The sequence below is a fragment of the Sinocyclocheilus grahami genome, unplaced genomic scaffold, assembly GCF_001515645.1.
Source record: "Sinocyclocheilus grahami isolate Dianchi unplaced genomic scaffold, SAMN03320097.WGS_v1.1 scaffold141.1, whole genome shotgun sequence".
Taxonomy (NCBI): domain Eukaryota; kingdom Metazoa; phylum Chordata; class Actinopteri; order Cypriniformes; family Cyprinidae; genus Sinocyclocheilus; species Sinocyclocheilus grahami.
This window is the reverse complement of record NW_015505320.1, coordinates 1,059,798-1,076,863: the sequence shown is the minus strand read 5'-3', so window position 1 is coordinate 1,076,863 and position 17,066 is coordinate 1,059,798. Positions and strand designations below refer to the sequence as shown.

Genomic DNA, 17,066 nt, shown 5'->3' with positions numbered 1-17,066 from the left:
AGATAAAAATCAAATTTAGGTTAAGGTTTTGTGTAAACAAAAATGTAAAAAAAAATTTAATTAATTTTTTTTGCAGTGTAAAAGATTATTTTTTGTTAAAAATTTTACAAATATTCCACTTAATCCCTAAATTAATATTTACATTGAGTAGATCACATCACATTACAGTTATGGTAATATTTGAGTGTTTCTTGAATATACGTAGGCTACCTAATTTCTTGGCAACAGCTTTGTCTGTCTTCTCATCGAGTAGGCCGATTCCGATGTCCTCATCGTCAAAATCCTCCAGGACTTGTGCAGCAAGCTGTGTAACAAAAAATATAATATAATAAAAAATTATGTCCTACAGCTCCTTTAAACAGCATGTGTGATTTAGTTTAAATGTTTAAATGCATGTTAGTGGTGTCCTAACATATACCCAGTTCACATGATATAACTCTTAAGAGGGCAGTTCCTGTTCATTTGGAAACACTAAGGTAAAATGACTTCTTGTTTTAAGCTCATGAGGGTTTGTGTCCTATCAGCATAGCTCTTATGTATTCATTATCAACCTGGTTTTGGTAACTGAGTACAAACACAGCGTGTTGGACAAGGACAGCAAATTTGTTTTCTGCCTGCACAGATATTTCAGGCTATGCTGTAAGAACTGTGGCTAGTTTCGTCCACAGTCTTACATCCATAAAAGCAGTCATCAAGAGTGCTGCCCCTGCACTTTCTAAATTGGTGTGAAACTTGACCCGTATGATGGACAGCTGCTTCCACCAATCACAGCGCTACATGTGCCTGCTGAGCTGGAGTAACAGCGTGCTGGCGTGCTGACAGGTGCAACCAATCATTTCTCCAACCACTGTGAAGAACCAATTCCTATACATACTAACACATATCTCACTTTGAGAAAATTGTCAAATTAAAATGGTTAGTAACTTGTTTGACTTTGTTTCTTCCATGCAGCACAAAAGGAGAAGCAATGTGCTGGTTGCTCTTCCCTATGCAATTACTATACACTGGGACTGAAGTCTTTAAGCTTCATAAAATAAAATAATAATAATAATAAGCGGCATAAACATATCATAAAGGATTTTAATATCACATGCACGCAGTATTTAAAGTCTTTTGATGTCATGTGACAGCTTTGTATGAAAAACAGACTAAATTTTAAGTCATTATTCACTGATAATGTTCCTCTCAAGCAAGCTGTTAATGCATAGATATCTATACGCAGATCCTTCATTTGACTAGTTCACATATGTCAACCATAGACTGTGATGTCAACACGTCCGCCATCTTGGCACGGTTAACATTTCAGATGCTACTAAAGACTTCTGCAGATCCATTATTTCGGATAGCTTATGTAATGTACCTTAGGTGACATCTTCTTAGGTATCTATGCATTAACTGCCGTGACCAAATCAAGCCAATAAATGAATCAGAATGTATCCGCCAGATAAATAATGATTGAAGAATTGTAAATTGCTATTTCTCTAATTAACATGCCAAGGTGAACTTTTTAAAATAATGAATTACATTTACAGTCTGAAACTTGGAATATAGTGCATGAATTTTATGGATGTTTCTGATATTTTTATGGTGCAACTTGAAACCTTCCGTTCTCATTCACAGTAATTGCACGGGGGAAAAAAGACAACGAAAAATGTTATCCTTTTTGTGTTGCACAAAAATATTAATTCAGGTTTGGAGCAAAATGTGGGTGAGTAAATGAGATCATTTTAATTTTGTGGATGTACATTCTAACTGCCTGTACAAGTCATTTAAACTTACATTTTATTAAACTGACTTGAAATATCAAGTTGAATGTCCCATAGCTTTGAAATTGGTTAAAATTAATTTTGATTATTTAAATAATGGAGCTAATGGAACTACTGGAAGTTTTTTAAGGTTTATCCAAGTGTTCTATTTATCTGTTAACATTAAATATGCTGTTCTTCCAGTTTGTTTGTAATATTAGCATCAATATTTTAGAGATAAAATTCTTATTAAAGAAGTTAGTCTGTATTAAAGTGCCTTATAATAGGATAATGCTTCACAGATGTTCTCATGGTTTTCCTATGAGTTTAGTCCTATGCATTAGTGCAACACACTAGTTTTAAAAGGAGGGGGATGTATGTCTGTTAATCAAATCTTAGGCTAAACTCAGCTAAAGGCTTCAGGCCAAATAGACCATGGCTATATAAGGTGACCCACAAAAGCCATGAGTCAACAAGAGAGGATTTTTGCAATGAATCTAGATAGAGCTTGCTAACGACAAATCAGAATCAGGATAGAGGAAGAAGGAGGAGATGTTTAATCCAATACACAGCCACGGTGTAATGCACCCTTCTTCTTCCTCTTTACATCTCTCCATCTCACATAGTCATACCTTCATATCTTTTCAATTCAGCATATATTCGCTAATTCAGAGATGTGATGAAAGATAACTAAATCAGTAATAATAACAGAACTGAGAACACAGTATCATATCTATAACTAGGTTTACTCAGAGGCCTAAGGAATGTTTATAAGTCAACACATTAGTAACCAACATTTGTAAAGGAAATTAAACCAGAACACCCTGCGCTGGTTGGTGTAAATGAAAGTGTTTCTATAAGGGCAGAAAGCAGATCTTCTGTTATGGAGCATCACAGCGGCCTGTACCACACAAACAGCAATGACAGCAGAGCCGACTATAATTAGCGCTGCTGCAGAGACCAACCAGGACTATTTTGGCAAAGTGGTGGTGACGTTCAAGTTCCTGGGATCCGCTGACAGGTACAGTACTGTGCCCAACACTCGGTCCTCTCAGCCGACACTGCAGATTTCATGCTAGAACCTCCTGAATCCACACAGCACACAAGCTGTTATAAGTTATTATAACTCCCGTAACATTACATCAGTGCTGGACTGCTGTGTATTAGGGAGCAAAGCCACATACGCAAAAACCCACAGCTATTGGGCCTTTAAACGGGGAATTTTTACAGAACCTATTACCCTCGTATTATAGGCCTATAAAAAAAAAGGTTGTGCATAATGCATGGCTGATAAATTATATTGGACAATGTTAACAAAACTGTTAGACAAACTGGTTAGACCAGTATGAGGGTCAAATATTAATCCTCAACACATTAACCACATATATTAAATGACAAAAAACAATAATAATACAAATAATAATCATTTATTATTATTATTATTTAATTGTCATTGTTTATTTATTTTAACAACAACTATAATAATAATAATAATCCACTAAATTAAAAGGTCAGGCGATTGGAAGTTCTGGCCCTTCTCCGAAAAAACACAATGTCCAACACAAATCCGTCAGTATGCCACTTATTTTATAACTAACATCAAAGATTTAGACATACGGTTACTCAAATGAGGTAATCCCACACGACAAACACAATATATCAATATCTGTTGTTTCTTTAAGATTGCACTGTGGCCCGCACACAACGTCCTTAATAACAACAGGCCACTATTGAATGCAGGAGGGTGACAGCAAGGCTAAACGATGGCATAACCTTTTAACCACATGGGGTGAGTTCTGCCTGCTGAGAGTTTAAAGGAAGATGCTGATGTAATGGGTGATTGGGATTGCTTGTGGCATTGTCCATATTACAATTGGTATGTTTAGCTGAAAGGTTGATTTGAAATGAAAGTGATGTGAATTGTTGTTTTTTTAATACTCTTTGTGTTATTTTAGTTAACAATAACAACACTGTTGTCAACAGCTGGCTAATATCTGTTTTCTTATGCAATCTAATATAGTGTTACTCATGATTTGGCCCCTGGCCCTGTCCTTCAGGCTCTACATACTGTACTGTTAGAGAAAATCAGTATTGATGCTTCAAAATGCTACAAATGCTACTTTGCAGTACGTTACATAATCTTTTTTAACATTAGTTTTGATATTTGCACGTGGGCCTGTCGACAAACCCAAGTGAAAATGTACTGAGTTAAATCCAGAAAAACAAATTCCTTTGAAAAATGACCCATCCAGGCTTATGCTCAGGGTGCAAATATACTGCGTGATGCATCAGCACTTTTCTGAACATAGATGCCATAGTCCAGAGTGTTCTCATGGCTGGTGTAACAGGCCCCACATTCCCCTGGCTCTGGTGGAGTACTTTTCCTTCTGATATAGAGCAAAGCATCTGATGTATATGATTTATTACATTAATTTGTAATTGTCCTCTATCAATGTTAAGAAAATGAAAAATTATAGCTAATACTAAGTCAATTACTGTGTCAGCCACCCACAAATAGATACATCAATGCAAATTACTATATTTTTGTCAAATTTAAGTGCCATGTAGCTCTGTTTATACTATCAATGTAACTTTCCATGAAGCATAAGAGCAGAACTACAAAGTGCCCGAAGTAAAATACTACATGCTATAAATAGCCACACACTAATTCCTGTAGAGATGAACTTTTCTACTGGCTTCATGAGTCTTTGATTGACATTGCTCAAGGGGCAACACATTTGACTATTAGCTAAATATTTAGTTTTGCATTCTGTTTAAATGTAACATTTATATTTATCTAACCTGTGGCTAGAATCGAAATTAAGACACAACCAGTGTTATTTTAGAATTATTTGTATACTATTATAGTATTTATTAAAAACTTAAAAAATGGCTTTTGTATTTATATTTTTTCGTTGAGATTTTTTTCATAATGCATGTCATTTTTTATTAGTTTTAGTAAATATTTATATTTATATATTTTTTTATTTCAGTTTTAGTTTTAGTAATTTTAGTACTTCAAGTTAAACCTATTAACTATTTATTTCCATTTCAGTTTTTAAAGATACGTTTTCATTTTATTTCAGCTTTATTTCAATTAAAAAGAACTATTTTTAAAACCGTTTTAGTTAACATAAAAAATGGTTTTGACATTGATTCACAAGAATTTATGTTCAAATCTGTTCTGCTCTTATTGAAACACTGCACAATGTGTAAAACTCACAAGCAATATGTCTAGAATGAAGACTTTAAATAAACAGGTTAGCCACACTTTATCTAAATATGTGATATCAGTAGCAAGCATATTCCAGGTGTGCATATAAAGTCATATTTTGCTAAAACAACAGCAAATATGATAATCTACTCTAAATGACACTCCACCTTTCACAGATGTATTTTGGTAAAGGATGTTCATTAACATCAAACTTGCCCAGAGTTGCCCACTGGTTCCAGGTGCTACCTACAACTCCCTCCCCTTTGGCCGATTTCTGAGTGAAACCCACCTCAAGGGCCAGCTCCTCAATCTGAAACTGTTTCTGGGAGACTTTGCTGGATCCTACGTGCTCATGGTAGTACACCACCATCACGTCATATTTCTTCATCACAGACTTGTAATTCTTGACATTTAGGTCGTGAACGCGGTCCTTTCCATCGTACTCAGGGATGTCCATACCTTTCTGCCCCCATGACAGCTGCCCGAAGGTCAGAAGGAGCCCAAGGAACACTAGGTTCCACTTCATGATTCAATACTTAAGAAGGGAAATATGTAGTTCCAATGAATTGAAAACAAATTGACTAATTACGTCATAAAATTAAATTAGAAAGGACCTGTGATCCCCGCCACCCAGATCAGACAAGACCAAGTCCTGAGGCCCCCTGTATGAAACCCCTACACACGGGTAAAAGAGACGAGTAACAGGGTCAAGAGCGTTTTAGGGGGTGGGATTAGGTGAGTGCATGAGAGAGAAAGAGAGAGAGAGAGAGAGCTGCTAAAAAAGAAAGAGACATGATTCTTCATGGAGTGAGCCAGACTAGAGATTGGAGCAAGGCAAAGTAGAATTAACCATACAGAACTTTTTATTATGACCTTTAGGGAAACAACAGAAAGTTTGTGTATGGGACAACCAAAAAATTAAGCATGAATGAAAGATTATGAAGAAGGCAATGTTATGAGATGGAAAGGAAAGGAATCTTAAGGCACACAGGAAGACATTCTCTGCCATATTAAGTGTTACACAGCTCAGATCTTGGCTAAAAATACAAGATGTAGCATGGAGACGGACGTATGGAGAGGGTGGGCGGTGGGGGTGTCTTATTTGCTGCACTTGGCTCATCCTTGATGCTAGAATGTGGCACTAGGTCACTCCAGGACGACATGGAGAGGCAAGGCTGGTGCATCTCCTTGGGTTTCACAGATGTCAGTTTGCTTTTTGGGCAATCAATTCTGGCTTGCACTTCTGTCTGACCCAGAATGGAGCATATGATACGTGCCCGACCGCATTCATGCTCAGTGTGTTTATCAGCACTGAGAATTTTTTTTTTACGGCCAACATGCCTAAACTCTGTGAGGGCACTACAGTACATGTATGCGCAAGATTATATGTGTGCGCGTGATATAGCTCAAGATTACTTTACAAATTGAAAGATGAGAGGGAGTTATTAATAAAAATCATGATCTTACATGTTCTCTTCCCTTCAGGCCTCTTTATTTAGTGGCCTGTGGAGTTAATGCCTATTTAGTCGTCAACTGGTGGTTAATGATGAGGCAAAGCAGAGCATTTGAGAGAGAGATGATGTGATGAAAAGGGGGTCGTAAGTAAAAGGAGAGTGCTTGGATGTCACTGCATATCAGGTGTTGACTGTGCAAAGCATCAGCCCATTTAGCATAATGCTTCATTAAATGGTGATGGTGTTTGATGTGACATCAGAACATTTGGAGTCAAAATTAAACCCTGTTCACAACCTAGTTTATGTCTCTGATGTCACCCATTTCTGATGATATGCAATGAGGAAAACATGTAGGACGAGAATTTTACCTATCATAAACTGATTGGATATTTACACATACACTGTGGCTATTTACTATTGGAGCAAATGGGAACACAAAAATATATTTGTTAGCTTCCATTCACCACTAGATAAGTTTACCCAGCTATGACATCTTTCACTTCTAGATGCAAAAAGGGTCAATTATATACAATGCTAAACATTCTCAACGTTTTACATGTCTGTTACATGAAAATGGCTTTGGATAATAAATATATGCTAAACAATAAGCCAACCATGCGAAAATTTAAATGGAGAGATCACCGTGATAACATTTAAGATCTCATTTTTGACCACCTGGGCAATGGATACTAAACTAATCCCTAATTCATATTTTTCATTATGGCACCATCTAGTGGTAAGAAAAATGTGATAGGCCTACAAATTAAAGACTGGAATAGAGCTCTTTTCAGCATGTCATTATACTCTCGAGTATTTCACATTGTAGCGTTCTTGTCATTTATGACTTGGTTTTGGCAAAGCCTGATTAATTAATTTATTAATTAACCTCCAGAATGCAGACCAGTATTTTGACAATTCCCATATGGACATTGAGGCTAATTCTGTTTTTGACCATTCTTTTGAAATTGAAGTTAGCTAACAGTCTTTCATTTAGAAGTGTTAGAAGAGTGTTACAAGCTCTTGGTGCATAAAGAAGATCTGTAAAGTTGCAAAGACTAAAGTCTCAAATCCAAAGAGATATTATTTATAAAAGTTAAGTCAACCACGCCTACCTAAAATGCGTGTTTTTTGAACATTAAATCATGTCAACATATTTTGTTACACCAAATACACAAAATAATGATCTTTAAAAAAGGAGCCCTTTAAAGGAGACATATTATGTCCCTTTTTACAATATGTAATATACATATCAGGTGTCCACAGAATGTGTCTGTGAAGTTTCAGCTCAAAATACCCCACAGATAATTTATTATATCATTTTGAAAATGCCTATTTTGAGTGGAAGCAGAAACACAGTTTTTGCACCTGTCTCTTTAAATGCAAATGAGCTGCTGCTCCCCGCCCCCTTTTCCAGAATAGAGCTGCTCCATTACAGCTCATACCTGCTAAAAAAACATCTGTTTTGGTTCTGATTATCATGTTTATCATGTTCATTACCATATTAATTTAAACTTCTGATATACAGTTTTCTGAGAGCACACATCCGAAGCACAAGGACAGAAAGCGGCTGTCACAGCATGTGAGTACTAAACTAAGTTTTCATTCACACACAAGTTTGTTAAAAACACATGAGTTACAAAATAGTCGGTTATGTCTGTGAAGGTAAACAGCTGGGAAATAAATTGCATGTTTATTTTAGATCTGTGTGGCAGCAGCATAATATACAGTAAATAAATCAATAAATCCACTGGTCTCTTGTCTCCTCTGAGGCTGGGACTCTAAATAGTGATCTGTGCTCATCTGTGCAGCCAAAGACAGAACAGTTAGCATGTTTTGCTCAAGCTTTCGCCATGGCATTAGAGCTGCTACACCGTTGTCGCTTGTGAAATCAAATGATGGCGCCGTGGGTGTAAATTTACAGATTAAGGAGCGGTAATATTATAATGAGATCCCTTTGCCACGTCACCAAGGGAGTGAAATCTGTCACACTCGTTTTCTCAGACACATGCAGAAAAAGGCTTACCAAAACAAAGTTACTGGGTTAATTTTTTTTCACGTTTCCTTGGTTGGTAGATGCACCTGGGACCTGATTATAGCACTTAAAACTGGGAAAAGTCAGATTTTCATGATATGTCACCTTTAAATAAATACTACCGTCTCTAGGTTACGTATGTAACCATGGTTCCCCGAGGGAACATCACAGTGGAGTCAGCTGTCTTAACCGTGGCTTGTGTACTGCAAACACATACCAGCTTCATCACTGTGTCTGTCACGCGACTCTGTTCCCCTTTCGGGCTCTGTCTTTACATTTATTTTGAAAGATGAAGCTCGCGATTATGGTAAGGGGCGTTACATTTCCGACGAGTGCTTGCGGTGTTCGGCCAATCACAATGCACTGGGTCAGCTGGCCAATCAGAGCAGACTGCGCTTGTCGGAAGGAGGGACTTTGTAGAAAACGAAGCGTTTGAGAGAGGCGGGGCATAGAGGACCTACAATAATGTACAGTATTTGAAAAATAATGTGTTTTTTGAACATTAAATCATGTCAACATATTTTGTTACACCAAATACACAAAATAATGATCTTTAAAAAAGGAGCCCTTTAAAGGAGACATATTATGTCCCTTTTTACAATATGTAATATACATATCAGGTGTCCACAGAATGTGTCTGTGAAGTTTCAGCTCAAAATACCCCACAGATAATTTATTATATCATTTTGAAAATGCCTATTTTGAGTGGAAGCAGAAACACAGTTTTTGCACCTGTCTCTTTAAATGCAAATGAGCTGCTGCTCCCCGCCCCCTTTTCCAGAATAGAGCTGCTCCATTACAGCTCATACCTGCTAAAAAAACATCTGTTTTGGTTCTGATTATCATGTTTATCATGTTCATTACCATATTAATTTAAACTTCTGATATACAGTTTTCTGAGAGCACACATCCGAAGCACAAGGACAGAAAGCGGCTGTCACAGCATGTGAGTACTAAACTAAGTTTTCATTCACACACAAGTTTGTTAAAAACACATGAGTTACAAAATAGTCGGTTATGTCTGTGAAGGTAAACAGCTGGGAAATAAATTGCATGTTTATTTTAGATCTGTGTGGCAGCAGCATAATATACAGTAAATAAATCAATAAATCCACTGGTCTCTTGTCTCCTCTGAGGCTGGGACTCTAAATAGTGTTCTGTGCTCGTCTGTGCAGCCAAAGGCAGAACGTTCCTTGGTTGGTAGATGCACTGGGGACCTGATTATAGCACTTAAAACCTGGAAAAGTCAGATTTTCATGATATGTCACCTTTAATGTAATGCATTTATGCTGAAAAATTTTCAGTGCACTCAATTCTACATCCGACTTGTTCTAATGGATTACTATAATAAACAAATCCCTTACAACATCAGTCTAAAGTACAAAGTTTACTAACTTGTGCAACCATAAGGTTTCAAAGCATTTTAACAGTGTTTGAAATTCGAAGCTAAACTGTGGAATAATCACAGGAGTAATTTGTGTACCTGAAAAATAACTGATGATGGCGGTTACAAATGCTACTGCTGATCTGTGCTGGGAGTTCAGTTCACTTGCAGAAGATTTATTTTCACCAAATGTGAACATTATTGCTGAGCTCGAGAAACTAAAGAACACAGATGAAAGGATACAAAAATTAGAAGAAGCACTAGATTAGCTTGCTACCCATTTGACTTATATTCGTTCCATTTTTTTTTTCTTTTCCATTATAAAATCAAGAAAGGAGAACAATAACTGTACCCATGAAGCAGTTTTGACTGTTACGTTTATTAATTTTTCATGATAAATAAAAAATTTAATAAAAAATTATTAGTAACATTATCATATCAATGTATATTCCGAACAGCTTTGAAAACCATAGTCCATGATTAACATGACAAAATAAGCTTGGGTCTTTCCAAAACGAGAATGAAGGTAAGTAAAAGGCATACTTTGTTCCCATATACATTTAAATGTTTTAAATTAAATATTTTATTTTATTATACATTTCACACCAGTCTGTTCGCTTATTCACAGCCAAAAAGGTTGCCTTTTTAGCTGGACTTCTGGAATCTGGAACAGGACACACTGGGCCCACTAACACTCCAAAAACTCTGGTCTACAAAAAAGTCTTTAGTAATATTGGAGGTGCCTATGACTTAAATACTGGTAAGTTCTGTAATGAGAATATCATGACAAATGCAGATTCCTGTTCACATATGATCTTCTCTGTGGCAACTTTGTACATGTACATTGCTGGTGTTTTCACAGCACCAATCTTCTATTGGAGCCTATTACTTCAGATTGTACGGTCATTCTCATGGTGGAACAACAACGGCAGTCAGTCTCTTGAAGAACGGTGCAACCCAGTGCTCTCTGCATTCTTGGAAGCCTGTCTTCAATGGTAATGCCAGCAATGCTGTTGTTCTCACACTGGAGATCGGTGATCAAATTTCTACACGACACGACGCGAACACCTGGAACATATGATCTTCTCTGTGGCAACTTTGTACATGTACATTGCTGGTGTTTTCACAGCACCAATCAAAGGAGCCTATTACTTCAGATTGTACGGTCATTCTCATGGTGGAACAACAACGGCAGTCAGTCTCTTGAAGAACGGTGCAACCCAGTGCTCTCTGCATTCTTGGAAGCCTGTCTCCAATGGTAATGCCAGCAATGCTGTTGTTCTCACACTGGAGATCGGTGATCAAATTTCTACACGACACGACGCGAACACCTGGGTTTATGATGACCCAGAAAGTTACACCAGTTTCTGTGGTTTTCTGATTTTCCCCTTGTGAACGTCTGAATCTTGTATCTCATATCCAGTGCAGGATGCAATGTGAAAATTATTGTAATGGAACTTAATTGTTCCTGTTTAAGTAAACTGCATCTTAGTAAATAAGAGGCATAAAGAAAAGGAGATCATTGGTTTTTAGTTACAGTATTTAAAGTGATAGTTCACCCAAAAATGAAAATGTAATGTTTATCTGCTTACCCCCAGGGCATCCAAGATGTAGGTGACTTTGTTTCTTCAGTAGAACACAAACAAAGATTTATAAGACTGTCAGTCTTATAATGGAGGTGAATGGGAATTATGGCATTATGACAGTTCAGACATTGCAGTGCATCATAGGTAAAAAAACAATATAAATACCGTTCAGTTTCTTACACAGACCGATTGTTTCGTGTCTTTACACATCAATGTATCGTCACGAGCCGCAGGGTTTAATTTGGTTTTGTATGTTTTTTTGACTCTCAAAGCCGTGATTCCATTCACTTACATTATATGACTCAGACTGCAACGGTTTGAGTTAAAAATCTTCGTTTGTGTTCTACTGAAGAAACAAAGTCACCTACATCTTGGATGCCCTGGGGGTAAGCAGAAAAACCATCACATTTAAATTTTTGGGTGAACTATCCCTTTAACACTAAAAACAGTGAACAAGAATAAAGGAGCTAAATGTGTATGATTTTTCTAAGAACGAGAGTAGCACTTTCCATATTTCTAGCATATCAAATGCTGAACATTTTATTAAATAAACCAAATGTGTCACTGAATTATGCTTCATTTTCATTCTTACCCCCATGTGGTCAGACACCAGCAAAGCATTCATAACAAAATGAAAATCAAACATTTAAAGCTCATGGTGTGCAGTGATGGTAAAATAGTAACAATACGTCACATCAAATTTAAAAACACTGACAATGTCACGATTTGCCAGTGTTTTAAAGCCTGCATGAGTGTTATGTACGCAAAACTAAAAAACAAAACAAATTTAATTTAATATTTTATTGAAATCTTCCTGTAGAATTATTCAGAAACAAGGTAATATAAAAAAGACAGGTAAATACAAACATAGCTGTTTCCTGGAAGCTTCTCAGCTCTCTGTAATAGAGGAGCCACTCAAGTTTCCCCCTTTTAAAATTCAAATTTTATCTTTGTTCACAGAAAAAAAAAAAAAAATCCCATTAAGACACACAGGGCAAACAGGGATCAGGCCAGTTTCACGCTGAGAATACATAATGGACATATTCTGCTAGTGAAAAATAAAAACCTCTCAGGTTCAAGTCAGAATAATTAAAAATAACTAGTGGAAGTAATGGTTTCTGTTGTTTGAAACCAGATGTTTGTCTCCATCAAGGTTGAGGGACACTTCAAAAGCCTGAAAAGATGTCATGCTAACATTAAAAATAAACTGACATCAGTGAAACTGATGTAACTGTAGTGTCAGTTATTATAGGAGTGCAGGCATCTACATCATAAGACAAATCTTTCAAAGACTGGCTTCAACCTTTCTAAAGAACTGAAAGGGCTGAATTTTGAGTGCGTGTCTCATATCCGTGGTGTTTAAAGCAAGCTATGAGTCGTCGCCATTAATGCTGTCACCATCATCTTCCCCTTCTTCATGCTCACCCTCTTCCTCCTCTCCCTCTTCTTCTTCATTCTCTCCTCCCTGGCTTTTAACCTGAGAAAGACAAAACAAAGCTTGTTAGTTTATCTGTGCAGTATCCAGCACCAATTACAACACAACCTCCATTTTGCACATGGCTGTTTTTTTGTTGTTGTTTTTTTACACACATACCTCTTCCTCCTCCTCCTCTTCCAACAAATCTCTCTCCTCCTCAGAATCATTTATCTCTTGCTCTTCCCTCTCTCTGTCTTTCTTGCTGGAATGCTGAAGGGAGGAAGCCTCACCCACTTCTGCCTTCACACTTTTCCCCTCTGAGGGGAAAAAAACACAAACTATAAATATATAACAATTGGTAATAATAATTATATATTTGTCTTGAACTATAACTTTAAGCACCACATCAGCATATTAGAATGGTTTCTGAAGGATCATGTGAAAGATCACTGAAAGTAAGCCCTATTGAAAAGTCAGGTTTTTTTTAAAATATAAGTTTTGGCAAAATGGTGTTTTAAATAATTTATAGGGCTTTCAGTCGCTAAATTTTTTTAATCTATTTATTTAATTACATGTCGATTAATCTAATTGTGAAAATACCCCTAAAAGATTATTTAAAGCTATTTTTTGTGTTAAATGAGAAAGTATTAAGTACACATTACAAATAGTAGCTTTAGAAAGAAACATTTGATTTGATTCAACAAATTTATTACACGTTCAGGCTATGAAGGCCTAAAATAAACTATGGAACATAGAACATAATTTGAGAAACATTTTTTATTTTTTGTTCATGCAATGGAAGTCATTGGTAACCAAAACAGATTTGTTACCAACAGACTTCAAAATACCTTATGAGTCATTCATTCATTCAAGCGGCTGATTCATTCAGGAATTCAGCAAATGGCTCACTTTAGGAATGGGCTTTTGAATCAGTAGGTACGTTTACATGGACACTTTTTGCTTCCATCGGAATGAATTCATTCTGATTAATGAATCCGAACTTAATGTTTACACGAACGTTAAATAAAGTGATCGGGTTGATATGCGCGTTTATATGTCACAAGCTTCTGATCGGATTTAATCTTTTGACATGCGCACACTGCATGAATATACAGAGTTTTATAGTGACTGGACACTCATTTATGACACTTTATTCACCAGGAAGAACAGCTCGTTCCGCGTGTCATACGTCATTACGCTATTTCTTCGTCACTGCACATGCGCAGTACTTTCCAGTTTCGGTTTTCAATCCGATCAAGTGTTTACATGTCCTCTTCACTTGGATTACAAAACGAATAAACCACCCCTTACAATCCGATCGAAATTTTAGTCGGATCTGGCCAATTCAATCCGACTGACGTGGTTACATGTGACTTCTACTATTCTGATTGTGCTTCTAGTCCTATTACAATCAGATTAGTAGGGTCTATGTAAACGCAGCTATTGGTTCACCCGAGTCGTTTAAAACACGGATTCATTCAGAATCACTGCGGTGTTGCTCACAGACACACACAATAGTTCAAATCATGAAGAATGTTACCAGATTTCTTGTTGTGGTTTTTCTCCATCCTGTCCAGATTCTGCAGAAGATAGTCAACCTTGTGTTTGATTTGAGCAAGCTCTCTCTTAATAGTTTGAAGGTCATCTGCTTTCACTGAAAAAACAAAAACAAAGCCTGAATGCAAGTACAAACTGACAAGCCAACTAAGGTCAAAAATGTAAAATGAGAAAAGGCAGACAAATGACAAGCAGACAAAAATCAATCAATGTTTATTTTTAATGCATTTGTCACTGACAAATTAACATGAACCCCTATAGTGAGGGAGAATAATTTTAAAAAGTCACTGACAGGTTCGAGAAGACATCCGTTGGCTGCTCTTGGATGAAGTGGAAAAGCTGGACTTGGCGCGGCGGCTGGTTCCCCCACTCACACTGACCCGCGGACGTTTGGAAGGGATCACAGCCCGTGAGAGAGGTGGTGGTGGTGGTGGAGCGGGCACACGGGAAGGGTATGAATACATTCTGCACAACACAAAGCAGATTGAAAAGTCAGCACACATTTATAAATCCACACTGGCACAGTGTTTGTGCAGATCTTACCGGTCATAGTAATCTCTCTGGAAATCATAATCAAGCTCGAAAGTAGAACTACTGCTGGAAAGATTTAAGAAAATGATTAGAGATTTTGGCAACAAAACAATTGCTAATTTAAATAAAACAATAAAATGGGTGAAAATACATAAGAACAAATGTTTTCCTTACCTGTACATATCTCCGGCCGATCGCTTTGTTGTATTTGACCTGTGAGGTTTGGGCTCTCCTGCCAAATTAATATCTGATGGAAAGACAAGGTGATTGCCCAATTAAGAGGGAAAATATTAAGATAGCCTATGATTCTTTTTAATGTACTCACCAAGCACTTGTCCAACAAACATCCGGCCATCCTCTCCTGCTACAGCCGCTCGTGCGTTCCTCTCGTTGGCGAACTGGACGAAGGCGTAGCCCTTGTGCACAGAGCAGCCAACAATCTTGCCGTATTTGCTAAAAATTGCTTCAACATCTGCCTTGGTAACCAGCATAGTGTTCAAGTTCCCGATGAAGACTCTTGAATTCAGGGACCGTGGGTCTGTCTTATTTGTGACATTGCTGGCCATCAGCTGACTAGTGCTGGGAGAACGACTAGGGCAGGAATAAGGAGGAAGAAACATTAGTATATTTCCAAAGGGAAAGCAATACTATTCCTAAATCATTTATATTCAGAAATCACACACAATATTTAACATGGAAAGAAAGTGTTGATGACTGTGACTCACTCCATGGCGTCGGTACAGCGCAGTTGTCTGTTTGTCAATGTGAGCAGGCCGAAGTGTAGATTGATCTCAGCCAAAACGACAATACCAGCACTCAACCAGTGAGCTGCACCTCCAACAGCCTAAAATTGGCTTAAAATTGAGATAACAATTAGACACATTAAAATTGGACATGGTTAGTTTGGTTTTAATCAATGCACTTCTGTTTTCAAATAGATGTGCACCAACAACTCATTGGATGCTACAAACGCTGAATTGCTGGCAATATGCAGCTGCTTTCCAGTCTTAGGATACAGTAAATTCTATCAATGGAATTCAAAGGAAGAATTTTTAAATTTTAATCTCAGATATCTTAAAGTGAAATGTTTACAAAAGCCCAAAATACAAACATGTACTTAAAGGCTACTATTAGTATACAGAGTGGTCTTGTACTGTGCGTTAATTAAAAAAAATAAAAGAGGAAATTCTTGGAAAACATTTGGCTTCATTGTTCAAAAAACTAATACAACAGACTACAGATATGATAAAATATCGGTAAATCTTTAACTTTGACCTAAAAACCCCCAGCGCTACCAGAGCTGCAGTGCTGTTTGTTTGGGTTTCTGTGCTTGTGGTCGCGAGATCACAACGAACAATACAATAGAATGTGAATGTTCGTATTTATCCCGCCGCAACAACGTGCTTTGGTTTCTTTTCATAGAAATCATTGACGCAAGGCATCGCGACTCAACAAAACCAAACACACGTGCAGAGATCCGTGAAATGTGAAAATCCTCGTAGTAGACAAAGAGGACAGACCGCACTGCATAGAGCGCTGCTCGGCCTAGACACTCAAGAGGGCGGCGGTATAACGGATCTTTCCGTAAATGCACGAAAAATAAGCAGGTCATTGCTGAGAGAAAAAAAAGAATACAAAACCTACTCACCGAATATTTAAAATGCGTTATTTGGGAAGCATCAATATTCTTACACTGCCTGCAAAGTAATAGAAGTAGTCAGTCTGCGACGACATAAAAGCTATCCACACATTTTTCAAGTTAAAAGTCATCAGTTTTATTTTTGTAATAAACCCTCCTCGTGTAAACCACGTAACGTGATCTCGTGATCTTGAAATACTATAAAAAGACTATATTAAGTTTAATGTTTTAACGAGTGATTTTAAGCCGCCGTTGTGCCAACTGACAAGCGAGTATGGGCTCGTATTTTGAAAGAATCAAGACTTTTCGAGACGCCTCGCGCGCCCTTCACACATACAGGCGTTCATAAACTGGATCAATGACATTTAAATTGGTGGTCATGGGCAGTGTTTGTGTTTCGGTTTTTTATTTTACATTTTTATTTTTGGGTATGTAGCCTACTATGACTGTCAATGGTATTATAACGATATATATTACTATCATATGGACAATAATTTGTTGCCAGAG

General features: G+C 37.2%; 3 protein-coding genes across 7 annotated transcripts in view; 1 reads left to right on the top strand and 2 right to left on the bottom strand.

Moving 5' to 3' along the window:
* casq1a (calsequestrin 1a) overlaps positions 1-5,654 on the bottom strand; it is a 9,580-nt gene extending 3,926 nt beyond the window's left edge. Inside the window, exons 1-2 of the mRNA XM_016280599.1 lie at positions 5,249-5,654; positions 211-304 (exon numbers count right to left, since the gene is read on the bottom strand). Of these exons, the coding sequence (XP_016136085.1) occupies positions 211-304; positions 5,249-5,485 (331 nt within the window). The 5' untranslated portion in view covers positions 5,486-5,654. The remainder of the gene's footprint in view (positions 1-210; positions 305-5,248) is intronic.
* A 466-nt stretch (positions 5,655-6,120) lies between these two features.
* Positions 6,121-11,405, top strand: LOC107591431 (complement C1q-like protein 4). Its single transcript, XM_016280576.1, has 4 exons — positions 6,121-6,133; positions 7,966-7,992; positions 10,458-10,589; positions 10,959-11,405. Exons 1-4 carry the CDS (start codon positions 6,121-6,123, stop codon positions 11,222-11,224), a joined length of 438 nt encoding a protein of 145 aa, XP_016136062.1. The 3' UTR covers positions 11,225-11,405.
* A 798-nt stretch (positions 11,406-12,203) lies between these two features.
* Positions 12,204-16,698, bottom strand: LOC107591375 (heterogeneous nuclear ribonucleoprotein C-like). Of its 5 annotated transcripts, none has more exons than XM_016280527.1 (9): positions 16,569-16,698; positions 15,646-15,774; positions 15,246-15,511; positions 15,095-15,167; positions 14,933-14,986; positions 14,682-14,854; positions 14,373-14,486; positions 13,010-13,149; positions 12,204-12,892 (listed from the first exon to the last, which is right to left on the bottom strand). In XM_016280527.1, the coding sequence occupies exons 2-9, from the start codon at positions 15,648-15,650 to the stop codon at positions 12,785-12,787; spliced, it is 933 nt and encodes a 310-aa protein (XP_016136013.1). In that variant the 5' UTR covers positions 15,651-15,774; positions 16,569-16,698; the 3' UTR covers positions 12,204-12,784. The 5 variants fall into 5 exon arrangements, with proteins under 5 accessions (XP_016136013.1, XP_016136015.1, XP_016136011.1 ...); XM_016280529.1 differs by having other exon boundaries at positions 15,646-15,766; positions 16,568-16,634; XM_016280525.1 differs by lacking the exon at positions 16,569-16,698 and adding an exon at positions 16,388-16,465 and having other exon boundaries at positions 15,646-15,764.
* Positions 16,699-17,066: the final 368 nt, after the last annotated feature.

Bases quoted from the DNA above. Each gene is read 5' to 3' on its own strand.
- LOC107591431 (XM_016280576.1), top strand. The intron at 7,993-10,457 runs GTGAGTACTAAA...GCTTATTCACAG, and splicing joins GAAAGCGGCTGTCACAGCAT to CCAAAAAGGTTGCCTTTTTA. The intron at 10,590-10,958 runs GTAAGTTCTGTA...GTGTTTTCACAG, and splicing joins TGCCTATGACTTAAATACTG to CACCAATCAAAGGAGCCTAT.
- LOC107591375 (XM_016280525.1), bottom strand. From the start codon at position 16,450: ATGCAGTGCGGTCTGTCCTCTTTGTCTACTACGAGGATTTTCACATTT. The intron at 15,765-16,387 runs GTGTGTTTGGTT...AGCCAATTTTAG, and splicing joins CATTTCACGGATCTCTGCAC to GCTGTTGGAGGTGCAGCTCA. The intron at 14,855-14,932 runs GTAAGATCTGCA...TGTGTTGTGCAG, and splicing joins CAGAGAGATTACTATGACCG to AATGTATTCATACCCTTCCC.